At 45.2% G+C, this 23,026-nt stretch overlaps 1 protein-coding gene across 1 annotated transcript in view; it reads right to left on the bottom strand.

The window, feature by feature from the left end:
• The window catches only part of SEMA5A (semaphorin 5A), a 477,201-nt gene that overhangs the window by 40,844 nt on the left and 413,331 nt on the right, over positions 1-23,026 (bottom strand). The window contains exon 16 of the mRNA XM_030332665.1: positions 19,698-19,845. Within this exon, the coding sequence (XP_030188525.1) occupies positions 19,698-19,845 (148 nt within the window). The remainder of the gene's footprint in view (positions 1-19,697; positions 19,846-23,026) is intronic.

Here is a 23,026-nt window from a genome sequence, read left to right as displayed (position 1 = left end):
AGGATAAAAGCCTTGTCCTTTCCTGCTAGAATCACCATCCTAGTTCAGTAATATAAATATACAGTGGCTTTAATATGATCTTTCCCAACTAAACTATCACAAAAGTGAATATTCTGTCTAAATGAAGCGACAACATCATAAGACAGTCATTTGTCTATGGCCGCTGTTTGATAGATTCATTTCTAAGATTTATAACTTTGTCTCTCAGATCTTAATTTAATGACTTAGTGATTTCTTAGGGGCTATAATTAAATCTACTTATTACTGACAATACCACTGATGGAGTACATTCTCTCTCTCTCTCTCTCTCTCTCCCTCTCTCTTTCTTTCTTTTTAACCACAGCCAAAAAACATTTCTTGCATCTACTTTTTTGTTGGTGTTATTGTCTATAACCTAAGTTTTCGGCCACAATTCTGCTACTTTATGCCCCACTTCTCATGAGTTTCTCTCTAATTCCATCTCTGTGACAGTGTGGACAAGAGAAGATCAAGCCTATTTGAGTAGGGATCAAGAGAATATTAACACTTTGTTGGGGCGCCTGGGCGGTTCAGTCAATTAAGTGACCATCTCTTGGTTTCGGCTCAGGTCATGATCTCACAGCGTGTGACTTCGAGCCCCACATTGGGCTGTGTGCTGACAGTGTGGAGCCTGCTTCGGATTCTCTCTCTCTCCCTGCCCGTCCCCCACTCACTTTCTCTGTCACTTTCAAAATAAATAAATTGATTTAAAAAATTAAAAAAAAAAAGACATTCCAAGGACAGAGTCTTTGCCACAAGGCTGGACAGCAAAATCCCTGTGTTTCTCCTGCTTCCTAAACCTGGCCTTGATCTTGGCCACTAGGTCTAATGTGGCTATTTTCCCACAAACGAGGACTTCAGTGGGATTAAATATTCAAGATGTTGAAACCAAACTTACAAGGTAAACTTAAACATTTCTAGACTCGGATATACTTAACACATGGCAATGATATAAAACTGTTTATTAATCTGGAAGTTTCCTATAAAAAATAACTGTCCAAATCAATGTTTGAAGACTAAACAGCACTGTGGATTTTCATCTATTTAAATATGATGAGAAAATTATTCTGCTGTAAATTCCTAAAATATAAAATGCTGATTGGATCGTGGAGTGGGTAAACTCCCAAATCCATATTTCTAACCACAAGTATTTCTAACCACAAGTATCCTAATGCATGCCGCATATCCATTTCCTAGTTTTTAGCCATACAAACCTTTCCCCTTTTTTGACACTATATAAAATATAAAGACTTTTACGGGGCGTAAATATATTTTATATGAAAATATAAAAACTCATGATGGGAGGTCACTTATTTGGAAGCTACTTGAAAGTTATCTGAACCAACAAATGCAGTTACAACTGTCTCATTCTAGAAGGTTGCTTCTTTAATAACGAGTGTTTCTTATTCAAAGCCATCTTTCATGCCTATGGAGAATGCCCCAGTTAAAATATTTAGGATTCTGTACTGTGGATAACTTTAAAATTCATTTTTCTATTCTAGGAGACATTGCAAAATTTAAGCAAGAATATTGACTTCTCTGTGCTTCAATTTCTATTAATTTAGGCAAAAAATTCTATAGGTTGGCAGAATAGAAATGTCTGCTCTCCCTAAACATGACTAAAGTATCTCTAAGTTGCTGAATTTTCTTACAAATATAAGTACACAGAAAAAGAAAATAAGTGATCCGTTAGGGTAAATGTAGACATCTGAGTTTTCTCTTTTACTGCGACAGGAATAACTTTAGTTTTCTTCTTTTTGAGCATTCCTCAGTATTAAAGGTTAGTTGGCTTTAGGGGCGCCTGGGTGGCGCAGTCGGTTAAGCGTCCGACTTCAGCCAGGTCACGATCTCGCGGTCCGTGGGTTCGAGCCCCGCGTCGGGCTCTGGGCTGGTGGCTCAGAGCCTGGAGCCTGTTTCCGATTCTGTGTCTCCCTCTCTCTCTGCCCCTCCCCCGTTCATGCTCTGTCTCTCTCTGTCCCAAAATAAATAAAAAAAAAAAACAAAAACAAAAAAAAAAAAAACGTTGAAAAAAAAAAAAAGGTTAGTTGGCTTTACTGCTCGATGAAATGTCCTGATCCACGTTTCGACAGGACATGTGAGGCAGGGGAGAGAGATGTGAGGCTTGTCCACACACATGGACAGGCAAGAATGACATCAGCAGGTAGAAGCCGAAATATTATCATAATTAAGATAGAGCTACAGATATAATATCTATAATTCCATAAAACTGCAACCAAATTAGTATGCAAGGCGATTCTAGTGTAAGAGATTTTATCCAGTGATTGGAACTGCCCCCCCAGGACACGGAATCATCAGTGTTAATTGCATTTCTGTGGTTCCACGTTACCCGAAGTTAAAAGCCAAAGTCCCCAGCTTTCCAGGTACTCAGAAACTCAGGCCCACCGCCTTGTCCCAACCCCCCGGCCCTGTGATCTGTCTTGAGGACCCAGCAGCATACGCTGTGGCTTCAGGCCCCTACGCCTTTGCTGCTGCCGCCTTCCCTGTAAGATGCTATTCTCCTAAATTTACCTGAAAATACTACTCTCTCCTTGGTGCAACCACTACACCCTACCTTGGAAAGTGACGGACGAAGGACGCAGAACACAATGACCTATGTGTCAGCACAGGGGGCTCTCTAGTAGACTGTGAGATTTGTGAAGAGGGGGCTACCTATTTCTCGTTTTCCCCTTCCTCGCCCCGCAAGGACACCTGTCATTTGTCACACACGGGTGCTCAGCCAGCATCGGTCCTCCCAGCACCCCCTCAGTCAAACATGGCACTAACGGGCTCTACACATCAGGAAACAGGACAGTACCTGGGATTCGTTTTGATAACTTTTCCTCACTGGTGTCCAAAATCTTTAGAAATACTGGTGAACCTTCCAACCAATCAATAACATACCGACAGGTAATGATCGAGCGGCTATGGTTCCAGTGAGACAGGGGCCAGGAGCCCACCCAGCCAAGCACCCCTACCCCATTGCCACCTGCTGGGGCTCAGTACGGTGCCATTTGCCAAACACAGCAATGAGTGAATGTCACCCTCCATCTAATGACCAGTCATTAACTCATAGTGTCTGACCTTCGAGACACAAGTAAGAGAGCCGGCAAGAATACTTGGGATTAATTATTTCTATCCCTGACCTTACAACTTTTAATCTTTTTGCCTTGTTACACCGAATCGCCTGTGATCTCCAGTAGAATAGTGAATGCTGGCAGGGCTGACAGGAGTTCTTAGCTTTTTCTTGACTTTAATGGAAAAGCTTCTAATCTCTCACCACATAGTATGATGATATTTGCTATAACATTTTAATAGGTATTCTTCAGGTTATGGTTCTCCTGGAAGGTTAAAGCAGCTCTCATCCACGCTGTGTTGACTTTTATTTTAACTATTATGAGTGAATGCTGGATTTCATCAAACATTTCTTCTGCATCTAGAGAAATGGTTGTAACATTGTCCGTTAATCTTCATAACATAAAATGTCTTATTTACTAGATTCCCCACTTGATCACTGTCATATCCTGAAGACGCACATATGCGTATAAGTGAAATGTAAATATTTACACAGGTATAATTTATATTTATACTTAAGGCCTGACGAACTGACATTGGGCAAGAAGGTACAGTAGGCAGGTCACACAAAGGAAGATCCTGGCCGAGGGGGTGGGTGAGGGCTGAAATTCCACCCACATCCTCTCCTAAGCCATGAGCTTTGGCCCAGAGCCGTCTATACTTAGAGGAAGAGGCATGGTTCTTTCCATAAAAACGTACTGGCTGCCGGCCAAAACCTGGGCTGTGGCGCCGTGACCCCCAGAAGGGGAAACGTGCTCAGATTCACACAAAGCCACCTTCCAAGTGAGTGGCGATCCTGGCTCTCAACCATTTCGTTCTTTTTTTTCCTTTTCTTAACATTTACTCGTTTTTGAGACACAGAGAGACACAGAGCGTGGGTGGGGGAAGGGCAGAGAGAAAGGGAGACACAGGATCCGAAGCAGGCTCCAGGCTCCGAGCTGCCAGCACACAGCCCGACGCGGGGCTCGAACTCAGGGACCGCGAGATCATGACCTGACCTGAGGTCGGATGCTTAACTGACTCAGCCACCCAGGCTCTCAACCATTTCTAATCCTCAGAGCCGACACCATTTACCAAGCAGCTCAACCACTGGATGGGTCAGCCTGAGAGAAGTCGGGACAGAAGTCCTTGCTTTGAAACGGCCATGTGTCTCTGTCTACGCTCAGACTCCCCGCTATGTGCGAGCTGGCACCACTAGCTATGTAACCTCCAATGCCTCCTCTCAGAGGGGGGTTCCTGAGAAAGGGTGCCCAAATGTTTAAGTGAGGGTAAGAGGCACGAATAAGATATTGAAGAAATGACTCTTCTCTGCATGCACACCAACGAATATGAGGACAGTTTCGGGCCTCTTGAGAGATCGCGTCGTCTCTGCTTACTGGTACAAGACGTAACGGCTCTCCCTTGACCTGAAGGTAGCCAATGCATTTCACATCATTCATTGAGCAGCTACTTTGCACCGGGCACTGAAAAGGTGCTGAGGATACAGCGGAGAGCCACAGAGACGGGCCATCTGCAAGCGGGAGCCTGGAATCTCGGCAGTGCCCTCCACAATGCAGCCCCGTGTCAGCCGGTGGACAGACCCCAGTCAACAAGCATCAGTCTGCAGTCTGCTCTTCTTTACCTGCAGGCTCGCCAGTGATTTCGTCCTGAGATCCTTACAGGACATGACTTACAATTAAAAGCCATGCCCAGCCACCTGTTAGGATGAGCACTGGGTGCTCAATGTGACAATACATTTCATATATATATATACACACACACACACACACACACACACACACACACACACACGTCAAGCAAATATCTCTCCTCCCCTGAAATGCAAATAAAATGCCAGCAAAGTGCCAGGATTATAAAACTTTCTTTTGTAACACTAGGTCTTGCTATAAATATTTATGCGGAAAGCTTGTCTTTTTTAACGTGAGTACTTATGCTGGAGATTAATTCAGATTCCTTGCAAACAAATGAGGCAAATGTAGTACATTTACAGTAAACTCGCAGCTGTACTTGGTGGGACCTCCCTATGCAAATGTCAGCATAAAAGCAACAAACAGGGGGGTTACGTATTTTGCTAAGGAACAAGCAGAAATGTCTGCTGGGAAAAAAGTTACAACTTCCATTAGTTACCTTTTTTTTTTTTTTTTTGCAAAGACTCAGGGAATAGGTACAAGTAAAACGGCAGAATTTTAAAAAATCAACAATTTGTATCAAGATGAAATAGGTTTCACTTGACCAGGCTCCTCTCATTATGCAGTGGCTTATGGGGCACATCTAAGAACAATGTGCTCTATGAGTGCCCAGGGTGGCAAGACAGTGGGAGCCCAGAAGCCTGAGAAGATAATATAAAATATGTGCACCCAAGTAAAAGCCTGCCAAACTCCTTCACGAAGGCACACACATGGAATCAACATCTCCGGAACATCCTCAGAAACTGTGGTTTAGACCACACTCAGATATCACCTCACGCCAGTCAGAGTGGCCAAAATGAACAAATCAGGAGACTATAGATGCTGGAGAGGATGTGGAGAAACGGGAACCCTCTTGCACTGTTGGTGGGAATGCAAATTGGTGCAGCCACTCCGGAAAACAGTGTGGAGGTTCCTCAGAAAATTAAAAATAGACTTACCCTATGACCCAGCAATAGCACTGCTAGGAATTGACCCAAGGGATACAGGAGTACTGATGCATGGGGGCACCTGTACCCCAATGTTTATAGCAGCACTCTCAACAATAGCCAAATTATGGAAAGAGCCTAAATGTCCATCAACTGATGAATGGATAGAGAAATTGTGGTTTATATACACAATGGAGTACTACGTGGCAATGAGAAAGAATGAAATATGGCCCTTTGTAGCAACGTGGGTGGAAATGGAGAGTGTGATGCCAAGTGAAATAAGCCATACAGAGAAAGACAGATACCATATGTTTTCACTCTTATGTGGATCCTGAGAAACTTGACAGAAACCCATGGGGGAGGGGAAGGAAGAAAAAAAGAGGTTAGAGGGGAAGAGAGCCAAAGCATGAGAGACTGTTAAAAACTGAGAACAAACTGAAGATTGATGGGGGGTGGGAGGAGGGTGGGATGGGTAATGAGGAGGGCACCTTTTGGGATGAGCACTGGGTGTTGTATGGAAACCAATTTGAGAATAAATTTCATATATTGAAAAAAAAAGAAATTGTGGTTTAGAAAATATAAGATCGAGCCCCATGGGCCAGAAATATTTCCACTGGCAGCTTACTGGATGGCAGGCGAAATGAGTCATCTGTTTCCATGAGATTCAAGTGGCAAAGGTGTTGGGTCCACAGGCAAATCTCTATCCTGTAGTGTGAACACTGAGGGCTCCTCAGTGGACATGGTGGGGGGCACTCTCCTAGTCCTCTGGACCAGAGGCAAGCCGCCCTCCTATCACCCCCCAGCGCCCCCCTTCCCCCGAAAACGACAGATGCTCAGCCAATGCAGAGCGAGATTCTCTTGTGGAGGAAACCGCTGGGGACCCTATTTGTGCTCAAAGTCCCCTTGAACCCCGGTCTTCCTAAGTCTTAGGAACACTCAAATGACTTCTGCTAAAACAGTGATGTGAGGCTTTTCCCAGAGAAAGCCATCCCGTATACAGAAGACTTAATGGTTCCTTCCATTCTCTGGACACCTGTAGCTTGGATTCATCTCTGGCACTTTCTACCTGAAGTTAATGCCATTTGGTTGCTAGCCTCTTTCTCCTCCCAGGCTGAGAGCTCTTGGGTTCCAGGACAGCAACGTACCCAGATTCACACTTCACCCAGCCCACATCCCAAGTGCTGGCTCAAACCCACAGTCACACGAGACTTGTTTGTTAAGGGGACAGAGCTGGACCAGACTTGGGTTGGTGGGGATGAAGTGCACCGAGGGAAATCAGACAACATCTGATTAGTGGGAAGGTTGATGGTCTGGAAAGGACCTAGGGTCACTACTACATCGAATTCCTATTTACAGAAGGGAGCTCAAATATTGGAATCTGTGCCACTTTAGGAAATTCAGATTTTCTTTTCTAATTAGTTGCTCTGCATTAGTTATATGTACTCACGTCTTGCCTGTGGGGATCTGATAAGGTCTTGGAAGGTCACTGCCAAGTATAATCTAATATCAAAACCAATTTTAATGAACTTCATACACTATTACTGCAGGCAAACTGGTTTTCAGTTCTCAACTTGACTCATTTAGAGCAGCCTTGTAAAGCTAATTAGAAAGAATTTGAAATAATTTAAGAATAAGAACAAGAAGTAAAATGTTCATAAGCAAACATCATGGGAGGAAAAATTTAATGTGAAATAAAGGCAGTCCCACTGAGCTGTGAAGAATCTCTATGAAAGCGAAGACCAGCCACAAAATATGTTCTGCTGTAAATGACCGAGGGGAAACCACAGAGCAGACAAGGGCGATCAGATCCACAAGAATAATTACTTCATTTGAAAAGACGTTGACAATATTTCCCCAAGTTGCCACCACCTTAAAAAAAATTAATACACGAATTTAATAACTAGCTTTATCTTCCCCCTTATCCTACACTCTGCTAGATACTGAGGATACAATCATGAATAAAACACATATCGTGCCTGACTTTAAAGTCTTAAAATATCCTCTTTTTTGGTATTAGTTAGTTCAAAAACAAATTAGTTCATCTCATATTAGTGGGATGGGACTTTCCTCTTCGAAATACGACTAAACCCAAGTTTATATAACACATTTTGGGGCAATGCTGACCTTAAATTTAAACTTTTAGGTTGAGGAACAAGCATCTACTAAGGTTGAATCAATGGCTGTGGGACAAGAATGTACTTCAGGATAAGGACCACATGAACGTGCCCTCACATATTTGCATCCGTAACATTATGCATGCATTACAATTAGACAGCTTCTATCTTTCAGATGGTAAAACCAACATGACTTTCTTTTTCACTGCAAGGAAACATAATTGGAAACGTGATGTAGCTGAAATGTCTGAGATCACTGATGGAGTTGTGCTGTGGAAATACCAACCCACAAAATCAGTCCATCTCCAAGCTAAGCTCCCACTCCATGTCAACCTGGCCAGATTCTGGCCACCCCTTGTGGGGCCCTTGAATCATCCTCTTGCCTCCTCTTGACCCTTTGGTTCTTCGTCATTGTTCCATTGCCATGTCTGACTTGGTCCTTGTGTTCCAGCCATGGGATTTATATTCTTCTTCCTGGGCTAGGAAGTCAGCTCTTGGAGGTTAGGAATTTTCTTGCACATATCTGCGTATCTTCCCTAGTACCTAACACGCTTCTTCACAAACGGTAGGTAATCTTTTTTGCCAGTCCGATCTACAGATGAAAAGCTCCGAAAGTTCTACAAAGGATAGGATGGCGGACACGAATCGGTGACTGAAGTCGCTGAGAGTTTTCTTTTCTGCCACGTATAAAACTATTTAGAAATTAACAACATCACAGCAGATTACACCAAGCATTAGAGAAATTAATTATCAAAGGAGACTCATGGAACAGGCACAGATGGCAAGGCCTTATCACTAAAAGCCATGAGCAGTTTCGAGATAAGAGAGAGAAATCAATTAAAGAAGCCTCATAACGGAAACTGCCTGGCAAACATCAGAGGGTTCCTCTTGATGTCTGGATCCCATCTGCTTGCCCTGCTATTTTTGTCTCTTCCTCTTTTGAGAGGCTATGGTTTCACAGACGCAGAGCTTGGATAATTTCATAAGGTAGATCCCCCAGCTTCCTTCTCTCCGCCATTGCCATTTCGTCCTCCCATACCATGACCCTGGAGTTCCTTCGAAGACTACTTCCGAATAGTCTCAAACGGGGCCAATTTCCCGGGACCAGGATAGAGTGGGAACAGATGTGGGAAATGTTTCACATCATGACAGAAGCACGACGCCAAATGGCAGTGTGTGGGATGTTACTTTCTCACGCAGCACGGCTTAGAAAATAATGCAAGAATGCGACACGGTACAAGCCAGTTCTATCAGAGCAAAACATTTAAGCTTCCCCCCCCCCCCCGAACAACTTAAAAACTTTTTTTTAAATTTTATTTTAGAGCAAGAGAGTGCACAAGTGGGGGAGGGAGGCAGAGGGCCGGAGAGAGAATCCCTCACCTGGGGCTCGATCCCACGACCCTGGCATCATAACCTGAGCCAGCATCAAGAGGCAGACGCTCAGCTGACTGAGTCACCCAGGCGTCCCTTTCCTGACAACTTCTGAAGGCTCCCACACATGTCCTGGTATTTCTATTTAAAATTGTTCAAGAAAAAATTTAAATGTTCACAGGAGCCCCTGACAGTCTTCCTTGTAGTCACATACAAGGGTTCTGACGTGGGATCTAGTCCTTCAACATTTTAGGATGGCCAAAGGGACAACACTTGGGGAGGAAGGATCCCATGGCGTCTGTGAAAAAGTCAATGCTTTCAAACCATTTTTTCATGTTCCAATGCCTGTTGCTTCCTTCCCTCACTTACTTAAATACAAGTCGCTTTGAAAATTATTATGTATGTGAATTGTTTTAACAGCCAAAATTATACATTTAATAATTCCATTGAGGGCGCTCAGATACCAGTGATACAAAAGTGGGAAATGCAAATCTGAGGCAAAACACAAATTAAAACATATTGTTGATATAATTAAACACGCACGTTACTTCTCCGAAAGGAAGGGCTCCCTGCTGTGAGCCAGACCAAACGACAAGGCCAGTGTGATCAAAACTCAGTTTAAAATTCTCTGGCTGCATTTCTGGGCCTCTGACTACTCCTGCAACACACCCCCTCCCTGCTAGGGGAAACGGGAATCAAAATACACTGTGAACAACTGCGTCCACAAACAAGAATAAGGCAACGAGCAAACTGGTACGGAGACCATTTGGGGTTAAGCTTTACAAGTGAAGCCTTATTCCTAAGCTTTGACCAGGGACGGTGATTCCCTTATTCACCCTGCTATCCCCAGAAGCCATCACTGGGTAGAAGTTTAATATTCATTAAATCCCGGTGGAATGAAAATGGGTAGGGGCGTCTGGGTGGCTCAGTCAGTTAAGCATCTGACTCTTGATTCCAGCTCAGGCCATGATCTCACAGTTTCTGAGTCGGGGCCCCGTGTTAGGCTCTGTGCTGACAGCGTGGAGTCTGCTTGGGATTCTCTCCCTCAATCTCCCCCGCCCCCTCAAAATAAATGAATAAACTGGAAAAAAAAAACAACAAAAGAAAATGGGTAAAAAACTCAAGCTGCTTACATTCTAGTTACATCAGTGTGAGTTGGAGAAAACATCTATTAAGACCGTGACGTATGTGGGTCTTGCCAACCTGAGTAAGCCCAAAGAAGAACGCACGGCAAGAGACACAATCAATTAAGTAAATGGCGAAAGCCTCTGAGCAAAGGAATTTCTCCCCAGGTTTTTGTTAGCTTGTTCATGAACTTGATTTTAGAGCCTTTTAGAAATGAGTCAGCTGAGGCAGTATGTTCCACCTGTAAAGTGGAACCTGCAATGGGCCGGATCGCTGCTTCTCTCCAGTTCTTCCGTAAGTCAGCTGAGTAGACCCACAGGCTCAGATTGGGATGGTGGGGTGGACAGAATGTTCTACTCATACAGCCCCAGAAACACAGCCCCGGAAACACAGCCCCGGCCTGTGCAGTAAGGTCTGCACTGAAATACAAACTTTCCAAAGTGGAGGCAGACGGAAGTATCCAAAGATGCAAATAAATGCAAGAGTCCATCCCCAGTGCTACCAAATCTGCACCCCCCTGCCCACACTGGCCAGCAAGCCCTCAGCTCCCAATCAGAGGGACAGCATCAGAGCACATCGTTTAGAGGCCAACTTGGCTGGACAATGCAGTTAGTTGCTTTTTAAAAACCACGAACAAGCAATGCTTGCTCATATTCCAAGAGAACATTCTCTTCAATTGCAGGACAAACGCTTAATGCAAGTAGACGCAGACAAGGTGAGCTACAGAAATTGACCGCACGGAAGGACACCACGCTGACTCATCGACCCCGGAAGCTTTCTCTCTGGATAACCCATGATTAGCCCGAAAGCATCAGCAGGGCTATAGTCAAAGACTGGAGATGCATTTGGAAAGGATGCATCAAACAGCTCGCTGTTTTAGAGGAACTTCTATTAAGACTTTATGTTATATAGTCACATCTAAAATTTTTTTTAATGCTTATTTATTTTTGAGAGCGAGAGACAGAGAGAGAGAGACAGACAGACAGACAGAGCTCGAGTGGGGGAGGGCCAGAGGCAGAGGGAGACACAGAATCCGAAGCAGGCTCCAGGCTCTGAGCTGTCAGCACAGAGCCCGACGCGGGGTTCCGACCCATGAACTGAGAGATCGTGACCTGAGCTGAAGTCAGACATTTAACCCACTGAGCGACCCAGGCGTCTCTACAGTCACATTTAATTACTCGTTTGGTAGCAGTTACAAATCTGGCATCATTTACAACGGAGACCTGGGTTTCCTATAGCTGAGAATTGCTACGCCTTTTAATGTCTGTTTGTTCTGGATGGAGAGCGTATACACACAGACCTACAAAAGACCTTTGGACCCATGGCCATTTAATGGAAATTCTTAGGACTGGGACCAGGACGTTGTTTCCATATGTAAACTAAGTATCTTAATGTCAGGCATTGGAAAATCTTTATCACGGAATTCACTGGCAAACTGTAAAGAAAAAAAAATATGTATGTGTGTGTCTCCTTTATCTAAATCCCTTCTACAGCAGAAAATCTCTATTCCTAAAGCTTCTCCTTCCAATTAACTTTGCAATCACTGCATCTGAATTATTATAGGCGGAGACAAACCCGATTTTTTTGGGAAGTCAAAGAAATCTGTGCAACAGACTCTCCCAACACTATAAATAAAACATTTTTGTAAAATACTCCAGCTCTCCATACCAATTGCCATTTCCAGGGGTTGTAGATGATAATTTATACGTCCTAGAAACAGACTTGATGGATTAATTCCTATAATCCATCATTTTTCTTTTCTCCCCATCTGCATCATGCACCATTCTTAAACTCGATCACTGAACTTTCAGCGCTAAATTTCAGAAAACTTACACTTCTGTGTCCACCCGCCAAACCACCTGATTTTGTGTACTGATACTAACTTCGTCAAAATGCTCAACTCTCTTGGAACAAAATATGGCATTTTTGCTCTGACAATCTTTCATATTTGCAAGCCTTTCACGGAGCTATCTCATAACAAAAGAAAGCAATTTTTGCATTCCCATGCTAATGAAGGTGTAATATCAAATTTCAGCTAGGGAGATCAATCATTTCTCTGGGGAAGGATGTTTGGAAATACAAGTGAATGCATTTTAGGAGCACAGTGCAATACAAGATTTCATGCTGTGACCTTCATGAAGAAGGTCAAGGTCCTTTGTTGAGCCTTTGTGGATCACATGAACATTTTAGATTTTTGAGAGAGAGAGAGAGAGAGAGAAAGAGGGAGAGCACGAGTGGGGGAGAGGCAGAGAGAGGGAGACACAGAATCAAAAGCAGGTTCCAGGTTCTGATCTGTCAGCACAGAGCCCGATGTGGGGCTTGAACTCACGAACCATGAGATCATGACCTGAGCTGAAGTCGGACACTGAACTGACTGAGCCACCCGGGCACTCTGAGCATGCCTGTTAATATTGTGAAGTGGTCTTAAGAACAGGATAAGAAGCAGGAAGCCTCCCTCCCTCTCCATCCTTGAGGATCTGGGATTTGAGGGGCTTCCCAGGAGGAAGAGGAAGAGAGGCGGGAGCAGGCACACCAGTTAAGATGATATTGACTCAAACCAGCTAAAGTCATGGGGCACTTGGATCTCACATATCAGACAGTCCCCAGCAAGGGGGTGGCGGGGGGCGGGGGGCAAGGCAGACGGGCACACTGGTGCCCCCAGCTCTGCCTCTCTGCCACGCTACTGCAGTCCCTCTGCTCCGACCTGGTGACCCCCCTCTGGCTGCCAGCAACTGGGGAGAAACCTTCCACCTCCTCCCACACGAGTCTCCAGAGGAGGAAAGGAGCCTCCCTTCCTGCATCTTGTATTGACGGAATACAGGGACCTTTCCCAGGACCCCCTACCAGCTTTCCCCAAGGGAAGAACTGGTCCACATGATGGGAACCACTGAGCTAGATAAAAAACACCTGCTGGGAAACAAAGTGGAATCTGCCCCATCAGTAGCATCCACAGCCATCTGAGGTCTGGAAAGTTCCAGAGTCCACAGGACCCTGGAAGGCAGGGCTGTACCCCAATTAGTGGGCAGCCACATCCAAATTCCCGTGCCCGCTAGCCTGGTATGCTCAGGATTTGGTTTCACAAAGTCAGCCGTAGCGGGTACTTTTGGGGCCCACATTGTAGCCCCCACTCCATGATCCCAGCTGCAGGCATGGTGGCGGCATCCACCGAGGGCGCGGCCTCACTTCCCGTGACTTTCTTTCCCCATTAAGGTCTTCTCGGAGGTCTCCGGGGACTACCGGGCTTGGGGGTGTGCAGCCCGGATCATCTCTCTGCCGAGGGGAGCTCAGGAGCCCTGCCGCTTCTGAGAGCCATTGTGCAGTCTTCTCAGCCATCCTGGAGGGACTCCGCCCCACTCTTCTCAGCAGCGACCTTGAAAACAAACCCTCGTACGGCTTTCCTCTTCTTCCCTCTAAGCCCCCCTCCCCTTCATCTCACATGTTGCCGTAGACTCATCTCCAGCATAAACTATGTGATCGAGCTCTATTTTAAACAGAGCTCAGGCTTGCCCCCCTCAGCTCCCACCTCCATGGTGCGGAACACAAATCAAAGTGATGGGTGGCAGTCACCCTACGTATTTCAGAGGCTTTGAAGAACTTTGTCGTTTTCATGCACTCAGGTCAGGGCTCGGGGTGCCCTGCAGTCCCACATTTGGCACCCAGGCTTTGCACTGTCCTTCTACAGGGGCACTACTCACATTTTTAGATGATCTTTAACACCCCCTTAAAATTATGCAGTATACAACCTGCACAACTGTATACAGTGGTTTTGGAGGATAGGTATTGGAGTGTGCACCTCCCCCAAGCATCTGGATATCTAGTCCTCCCCTGAGAATCTAGTCCCTCTGGACTATATGCACTCTCAAGAAGCCACCAAGGGTCATCTGTTGTTTTCAGTAAATGATAGAGGAGGGCTTCTTTGAGCTTTAGCGTGAATGATTCACTTTATCAAATTCAGTCGGGCAAAACAGATTTCTATAAGCACATGGGTGTTTATGGTAACATCAGAAAAACTGCTTTTAAACTTTACCCTTCCAGATTATTTTTCAAATATCAGATAAGGTTACAGAATGCCGCTGGGACACATGCGGGTCATTGATACGAAAGCCTGGACGGGAATCTGGCCGCCCCTCGTAGGAGCTGGGCCATCAGGTCCCTTGGTGTCTGTCATATCTCCATACCTATAAAATGGTTATTCTAACAATCATGCCACATCTCTGGTTCACTGGCAGGAGTAAATAATAAAATCCCTAAGAAGTTGTTCAAACAATGCCTGGCCTGTAGAAATGATCACGGTCATGACGAGGATGACAAGGATAGGAAATACCGTTTTTCTTTATGAAAGTTCTATATGCTTTCCATTGAGCTGAAATCAACTATTTTACTTAATTTTATCGATTAAATTTTATATAAGAAAATTGTTTTTTTTTTTAGAATTATAAAATGGCATGTTCATAAACAATGGGCAAAACTAGGTGTATGTGTACGAGTTGTATATAGTTGTATATAAAACCGGTTGATATAACTAGCTAAAACTCATGGTATCCCTTAGACGGGCCAACGGGCTTGGGGAAGGAAGCAAAGATTCCAGACTCCTCGATAAGCAGCCCATGCAGGGAGCCCAGGCGCGAGGTTGTAGGATACAGTCAGCGTCAGCAAATAAACGTGCGGGAATGGATCTTGGCCCAAAGTGAAGGAACCCCTTAACACACATAACACTGTAAACTGGCAACGTCTGAACACCTGCAGACTCGTCCACACGGGGAGTACACAGCACACAGGGGCCAAAACCAAGGAAAAATGACGGAATGAGGGGAAAACCTCTCATGCACCTCCTCATAAAAACGTGCCTGTCTTCCACGGCAGAATCCGCATAACCACCGTTCAGAAATGGGGACACACTAAACACGAGCCCAAAGGACACTAACAAGCACCAACCAGCAAGAAGAAACTTAAAACTACTCATGCCTGTTCACAAGTTAGTTTCCCCTGCTTCACATTTCTTGTCGGTTGTAGGCAGAGAGGACATGCGAGCTGTCCATTCGAACGGAAGCAGGTGCCCTTGCAAGGAGGTGCTGATTCTCGTGAAGATGTTCTAGTACTAAAAAATAAACAGGGCACTAGAGGGGATTTTATTAATTTAGGAGGAAAGGAGAGGAGTCTTTCCAATAAGTCTGTTTCAATCTACCTCGTTTTCTGGGTGGAGGGGTGAGATAAGCTTCTGCCAATTAATCTCACAGTTCTTGACCCAGGGTTTTCTGAGGAGGCCACAGCAACCGGACCTTTCCAGCACCTTAGTACTGAGACGACCTGGACTGGGGTCTTTGCTTGGCCAAAGGCAGGGCTTCCGGTACGTAAATCGTTTTATCGGGGCCCCATGTTCTCATTTGGAAAATCACCAAAGTGTGAGATGACAGTTTTCAAAACAGTTTCCTAACTCCTGTGTGCCACACAAAACTGAGGTATTACTGCCGTTATTTTCCTAGATCGCAACCTATTTAAACTTCCAATTGCCAGGTTTCACCTGCTCCTTAATTTATCCCAAGTGCCATTATTTGGCACAAACATTTCCAATATGTTCTATCAACTTTGATTAACCTTCACAGAATCCCTTTGACAGGGTGTATTGATCTTCATGCCTCTCTTCTTGACCTTCAGGGTCCTCCTTCGGCTGGCTCTTTTGTATCTAGGAAATACATGCTCTCCTCTGCTCCCTGCGGAGAGCATAAATCACAGCTTTTGGTCCATTGTTTTACGCTTTCTATGATATTTCGGTAATAAATACAGTGCTGGCAGGCGCTAAGTCTGCTCCCGTCTTTGAATTATCTTTGTTGCACCTGACCCCGTCTTCAGCTCTAATCTTTCACACCTCTGCTAAAACCTTTGAGGAAATTTTGAGTTACATTAACTTGAGAAGCAATTCTATTCATAGGACATAACGTCGCATGTCTTTCTTCCTTCCGTGTGTTGTAATCTTCGGCCCCAGCATAGAATTAAGACATGCGTTAGATGTTTAGCTTCAGGTAACGGCCATGGTCATCGGAATCTCTCACGGATGCTCTCACGGTTGGGTGAGAGAACGTGATCACGGCTGATCAACAGAGACGGATACAACAGACACGTAAGGACAAAAGGTCCTCTTTCTTTGAAGATAGGCTTTGTACTAAATAAAATAAAAGAAAAACAAGGTCCTATCATTTATCGTCTAACATCCGACAAAGAAATCAGGCACACGGAGTCCTGTCGTTCTGTGTGTGTCAGCGGGCCCGTTCTCAAATGCTGCTACAGGAACCCACCAGCCACGCGCTACTGGCCAAGTTCACTCATCTTTCTCAAGTTGAGTCACCCACCTCCAAGTGAGGTAATAACGAAAACTGCCCCGCAGGAATACAGGGAGAATACACACAATACATTTTCATCGCTCTTAGTGTCGTTTATGGCACGCAGTAGGCGTTCAACCAGAGTTCCTTATTTTATTGTGTAACACAGGACGTCAGCTGATCACAACATACCTAAATAACAACTCCGCTATGCTCGCTCATACCGTCATTTCAGTACTTTGACACGATGAAGTTAGCATTCGTTTTTAAATATTTACGTATTTATTTTAGAGAGAGCTGAAGTGGGGAGGGGCAGAGAGAGAGGGAGACACAGAATCCGAAGCAGGCTCCAGGCTCGGAGCTGTCGGCACAGAGACCGACGCGGGGCTCGAACCCATGAACCGTGAGATCATGACCTGAGCTGAAGTCGGACGCTTCACCAACTGACCCACGCAGGCGCCCCTGAAATTAGGATTTATGAGGACTCGATCTAACGATTATTACAGTTCCTAGTTATTATCCAAAAAAAGGCGAAAAATGAAATGAAAATAGGCCAAAGATAATTAACCCCAAAATGGGTAGTCTAAAGTGGTCTGGCTAACTATTTTCAATTAAATAATTACAACTCTGAATTGTCAGGGCACTGACGTGATGTAGGCTTAAATCCTGGTGGTATAACTGCCCAGACACTGTCACCCCTCAGCCTACTTCTCACGGGTGGGATGGGAGAAGCCACCATAAAGGTGACAATTTATCCTGGGGTCCCCGCCTCTCTGTAGACAGGCTCAGTACCCTCGGGCAGGTCCCCTACCTATGTAGTCTCATGTCCCTCACCCACAAACATGACCATAGTAAAGTCACATCGGCAGGGCTATCGTAAAAGAACCAGAGACAAACAGAAAGCATCTGGCTGTCAGCGGGTATGCAATAAATATCACTGTTTCTCCTTTCTCTGCACCACCATCCAGGGTTCCTGCGAGCATTTTACAAGATTTCAGTCTACCATAACATGCCTAAATAATAACTCCAGTGTGTTTAATTATAGCTTCCTGTCAATAATTCACTTGAAGTTAACCGGTAAGTTAAAATTTGTAAGACTTGATATAATAATTACCATTATGGTTCCTAGATAGTATCCAAACAGGTTAGACATAAAAGATAGCCATGCCAGATATAATTAGTATAAGATAATAACATTGTAGGGATTAAGTGTCTGACTCTTTAAAACATTTTTTTAATGTTTTTATTTATTTATTTTTTTAATTTTTTTTTTAACGTTTATTTATTTTTGGGACAGAGAGAGACAGAGCATGAACGGGGGAGGGGCAGAGAGAGAGGGAGACACAGAATCCCAAGCAGGCTCCAGGATCCGGGCTGTCAGCACAGAGCCCGATGCGGGGCTCGAACCCACGAACCGTGAGATCATGGCCTGAGCCATGAGTCAGATGCTCAACCGACTGAGCCACCCAGGCACCCCGCTTAAGCTCTTTATAAATGTGATTACTGAAGTCAATTTGCAATATGATAATGAATTGAAATGTTTACTGAGCTCATTATATTGAAAAGGTTTGGAATGTAAAGAGCCAAGATGGACTCCAGGCCATCCCTCCCTGTGGTTTCCCAGCTGATAAGATAAACCCTGATTTGTGAGTGGAGATCCCGGCCTCAGAAACTGAGGCAGCAGAAACAGGAAATGATGTATTTCAGCAAAGAATAAAGCTACCTCATTTAAATTGTTTTCCTAAAACGAGGGAGTGTCCACAGATTTTCCTTTGACATTTTAACACATAATTTTTTAAGCTCCAGCGTTTGAAATATCAATAAATGCATCCTTTTAAACTGGCACTAAGATTCTTCCTGGCCAATATTTAGTTCAGGCCAACCTGGAAAGAAGTGCTTCTCTAATCAGTAACCGCTCCTATCAAAGTTCCTGCAATATTTGCCAGTGTGAAGGGGTCGGCGTCTAACTGCAAATCCCAGTAACGGAAATCTCCCTGGGTTGGGCATATCTGAGAAGATGCTCATACCCTCTTCCTCTCCCTGAATTTTCCAAGGCTATCTGCAGGGTGTGGATTTTGCATGGCACAAAACAAGTTGTACCGCAGCACAAAATAACGTCCCTCAGCCTCACGAACCAAGGTTAGGAAAGCAATGCAAAGAACGACTGGAAAGATCAGCCAAACAGGACCTTCTGGGGCCGAACTTCTCCCCCAGAACATCCCCACCCACCACGTGCCCTCCGTGGTGCCAGCACCGGGGGAGGGCGAATGAGGTGGAAAACCAGCAGCCCTGAGCACTCAGTCGTTCTTACACATGGCACAAGAAAAGCAACGATGGGTCTTTGGAAAGGTGCCCGTGCGAGTGGAATTTTATTAGAGAATGTAGAGTGCTAAAGGAAATATGACCTGCTAAGGCCGAAGAAAATCAAAACCATAGGTTGCCTTGTATTCCCTCTGAATCGGCACCATTGTGCTCTGACAACAGCTGCACAAAGTTTCCCAGCCCTCAGAGTGCCTCAGGTTGATCCTGCATCCTATACGTCGGTGTGGAGACCTTATGCCATTTTCCCCAACGAAATATCGTGGGCAGAGTCAAGCAGACTGAAGCTTTTGCAATAACTCAGAAATCAGAACTGAAAACACCCCAGGGCAGTTCATCCCATAAGTGAAGCTTTAATTCAAGAAGCCTCCCAACTGCTATGACTTTCCAGTATTTCCTCCAAACATCAACCAGAGAAACTTAACACCATTCACAGCACCTAGTACGTGCACAGTATCTAGTGCCTGGGCACGTCGTGTTCGCAGAGCGTTTCCTGTTTGCAGAACTTCTAGTGTCTGTTGAAAATCGACTGTTTGCAGACTATCTGGTATGTGAGAGCATGCTACACCTGTGGAACACGTAATGTGTGCAAGCCATCCAGTGCCTAGACATGAGGTTTACAGAGCATGTGGTTTGCAGAACACCTAATGTTTGCAGCGCTTCGAGTGTGTGCAGAGCACCTAGCGGGTGCTGGCTCTGGACTCCCAGTGCTGCGTCAGGGGCTGGGAATGAGGGGACCGTACTCACCACATTGCAGCCCGCGCAGTCAGGTCCGTTCTCGCAGGTCCTGCGGCGAGCTTGAATGCCGCCCCCGCACTGGGCTGTGCACCGTTCCCAAGGACCCCAGCCTGTCCAGAACATGTGTGGGGGGCACAGCAAATGCTCATTGCAGTATCTGTGGGGGGGAAACCAAGAGGAGAAGGAAACCGTTCAGTGCAACCTGAAGCCACGGGTCTCTCCGTTGTCCGTCCCTGCACCGGGGTGTCGGACACATGGGCATGCTCCGCGTGGGGGGGTTTCCGTGCGCGGAGTGGTCGCACGATAAAGGGGGCAGATGTGGGCTGGCCATGCTGTGTGCACACAGACGATGGGATGCACGGGAGACAATGAAGAAGATGCTAAACTCACAATGCAGGATGGATCTTCCTGTGCAGCCAATTAAAGGAAAAACAAACAAAACAAAACCCTTCAAATAGACACCCAAAAAATGAGAACACATAGAAAATATCTAGGTAGGGCATTTATCTTCTACGCACAAATACGGAAAGATAAAGTAGGCTATGGATACAGAGTCAGCAACACTGTGTTTGGAATTCAGTTCTCATTCTGGAATCAAATAAGGTTCCTAATCCTATTAATATAAGTAAAAGAAAAGTTAAAGCCTGATTTTAGTATGAAGCTTCATGCCCTCCATGCCTTAGGTCATTGTACTTTTAAATTTATTTGTAGACTCTCAAAATGATGTCAGACGACCTTACTTTAAAAAACCACCAGTTATCCCAGGATAATTGAATTATTATTTACAAATCCTGTTTATATATTCCCTACTTCACATACACATTCATATGGTCAGTTATCAGCCAATTGTACATGGCCTTCTTTAGCCTTAGATGAGTCAGATTTCTCCTAAATCCTCAATTCTACAAGTGAAATGAAGCAAAGCGAGGGAAAGAAATGAACAAATGAAAAACAAGAAGGTAACGGCCTGGCATTCTACAGGTTACGGCCTCCAGGGTGGAAGGGATTGCTTTAAACATGGTCAAACTTGTGACACACACATATCTGGCAATTTAAAAGACTATTTCCATTCAGTACTCCATCTACGGAGCAGAAATTTAGCTTCTAGAGGACAGTAGTGTGCACGTCCTCTTCTGACCTCCCTCTCCCCACCCCATCTGGATTCAGACACAAGGCACAGACTCCCACCTGCGAGGCTAAGTCAGTCACCTGTGATGCCATCGTTATGAATAAATGCTTAATCCTGCAGGACACCACGCAGAGGGCATTACAAAGAGCGTTTCCACATGACAGGTGTTTACAACCTCAGATGAATACAGGGAAACGGACACAAGGCCACAACAGAAAATACGGTCTTCGTGAGTAGGAAATAAAGACAAGTTGTAGCTGGTTTCCAGAAACCAGGAAGAGTCATTTGGGGAGTGTAGTTTCCTGACAGCAGATGCTGACGATATTCAACTGGTTTCCCACCAAAACCAGGAGAACTCTATGGAGAACGTAAAGGCTTCAGAAGCAGGTACAGACGAAAGGTAAAAGCCAGGCCAAGCGGACGGGAGTCCACAGGATGAGGCAAAGTGAGCAATGGCTGACATCCTGGGAAAGAACGGAATATAGAAATGGGAAGAGTTAAGTAGAAAGGTCACTGGGGAGAAGACAACAGAAGAAGGTGACAGGACGTAGCAGCACCTACCTTCATGGGTGGGGAGGAAGAACTTGAACATTTACTTACAAGGAATCAAAAAAGTTCCACAGAGCTTGAGAGACAAAACAGCACCGTCAGAGTTAGAGGGTGAAGACTGGTCTCCAGGGGTCGGTGTCTCATCCCATTGGTGGCCTGGAGCTCCCTGAGATTTAAGGAGCTTTCCATGCGTAAGTGTGGGGTCTCATCTCCAAGGAGCCCACCAGCAGGAAGAGCAGTGGGAGCAAATGCCAACCAGGAGAGTCTGGGTTGCAACAGCGCAAGGGAGACATGTTCCAAGCCGGACAAACAAGATGGTGGTGGAAAGAGAAAGGGACGGGGCACGCTTGGGCTTGATATAGTGGGGTGAAGGTGTGGCAGCTGTGTGAGCACAGAGAGAAACAGACAAACGGCACAGTCACGTGTCAACCTCTCATTTGTGGGAACATGGAGGAATGCTTACTTCCGGCCAGAGAGAGCTGGTAAGTCGTGGCAGGAGAAGCCTCTGGAGGCAAGAACCAATGAGGTACATGCTTTAGCTTCTCTAAAGAGAAACTCTTCACATAGAAGAGTAGTCAGTGGAACTAAACAGTCCTCACTCTTTCTCATCTTCTCAATTTTCGTTAGGTTTCCCTCTTCCGAAGTCATGGACCCTCTTATGTGTAGGGGAGAAAGGAAAGGAATCTTCTAAGTAAGAGAGTGGGACCTCTAGGTAGGAGCACCAAAACAAAATTGAGGGCGCAACAGATTAAAAGATACAACAGATGAGAAGAATCTGGCCTCAGGAGGCATGTGCAAACAAACACACAGCCTTGCAGTAAGTAAAGCATCACGGCTACTCAGTGATCATTAACATAAGTGTTGGTACCTGGAATATTCCAAGAGTGGGGAGCCATTCAAGAACACGTCTGGAAGAAAAAAAAACTCAGAACCCTCAGCCCTGGATTCAAAACAGCCACGAGTACCTTCTCTCACTGTGCACAGATTGAGACGAAGAATTCCACCTCCCATTTCCAAGCCAATTCACCGGTCTTTAAAAGGTATGGACTACCTGGGCTCCTTACCTTCCTTTTTGCTTTCAAACACAAAACAAGCAATAAACAGATAGGGAGAGCAAAGGGAAAACTTGCTAAATATGCTTATAAAAACTTGACTTTTCATAAGAAGAACAGCAAGGGAGTTACCATCTCCCCATGGCGAAATCCATCAGCGTGCACAAATACTTTCTCATATTTGCCTAGAGCGGGCCACCTCTGATAACACTCAGCATTTTAGCAGAGCTGAAGATGTACCGCAGGAAAGCCAGAAAACTCCACGTAGCATAGAACTTCTGACCGGTGTCAACACATGATGTATTTGGCCGCATTTTAAAGTGGTCTACCAGGAGCCTTCCTTTTTTCTCTCTTGTTACGGCAGTCCTGAGAAAATAGCTATACCGGGATAGGTGACCGGTCACCCACTGCAAGGGAGGTCAGAAGGGAAATAGAGATTGCTAAGCTATTCAGCTCTGTCCCTTTTTGTCTGGGTTTTCACTCACAGATCCACCCGAAGGGAGTCTGCTCAGAGGCAAAGCCCTTACAAGCCCCAAGCACTGGATTCTCTGCGACATCAAAGAAGTAGGGTCCCTCTGACCCCAACTAAGATGTGCTCCGGACAGAAG

This window comes from Lynx canadensis, chromosome A1, assembly GCF_007474595.2.
Source record: "Lynx canadensis isolate LIC74 chromosome A1, mLynCan4.pri.v2, whole genome shotgun sequence".
Taxonomy (NCBI): Eukaryota; Metazoa; Chordata; class Mammalia; order Carnivora; family Felidae; genus Lynx; species Lynx canadensis.
This window is presented reverse-complemented; position numbering and strand designations above follow the sequence as displayed.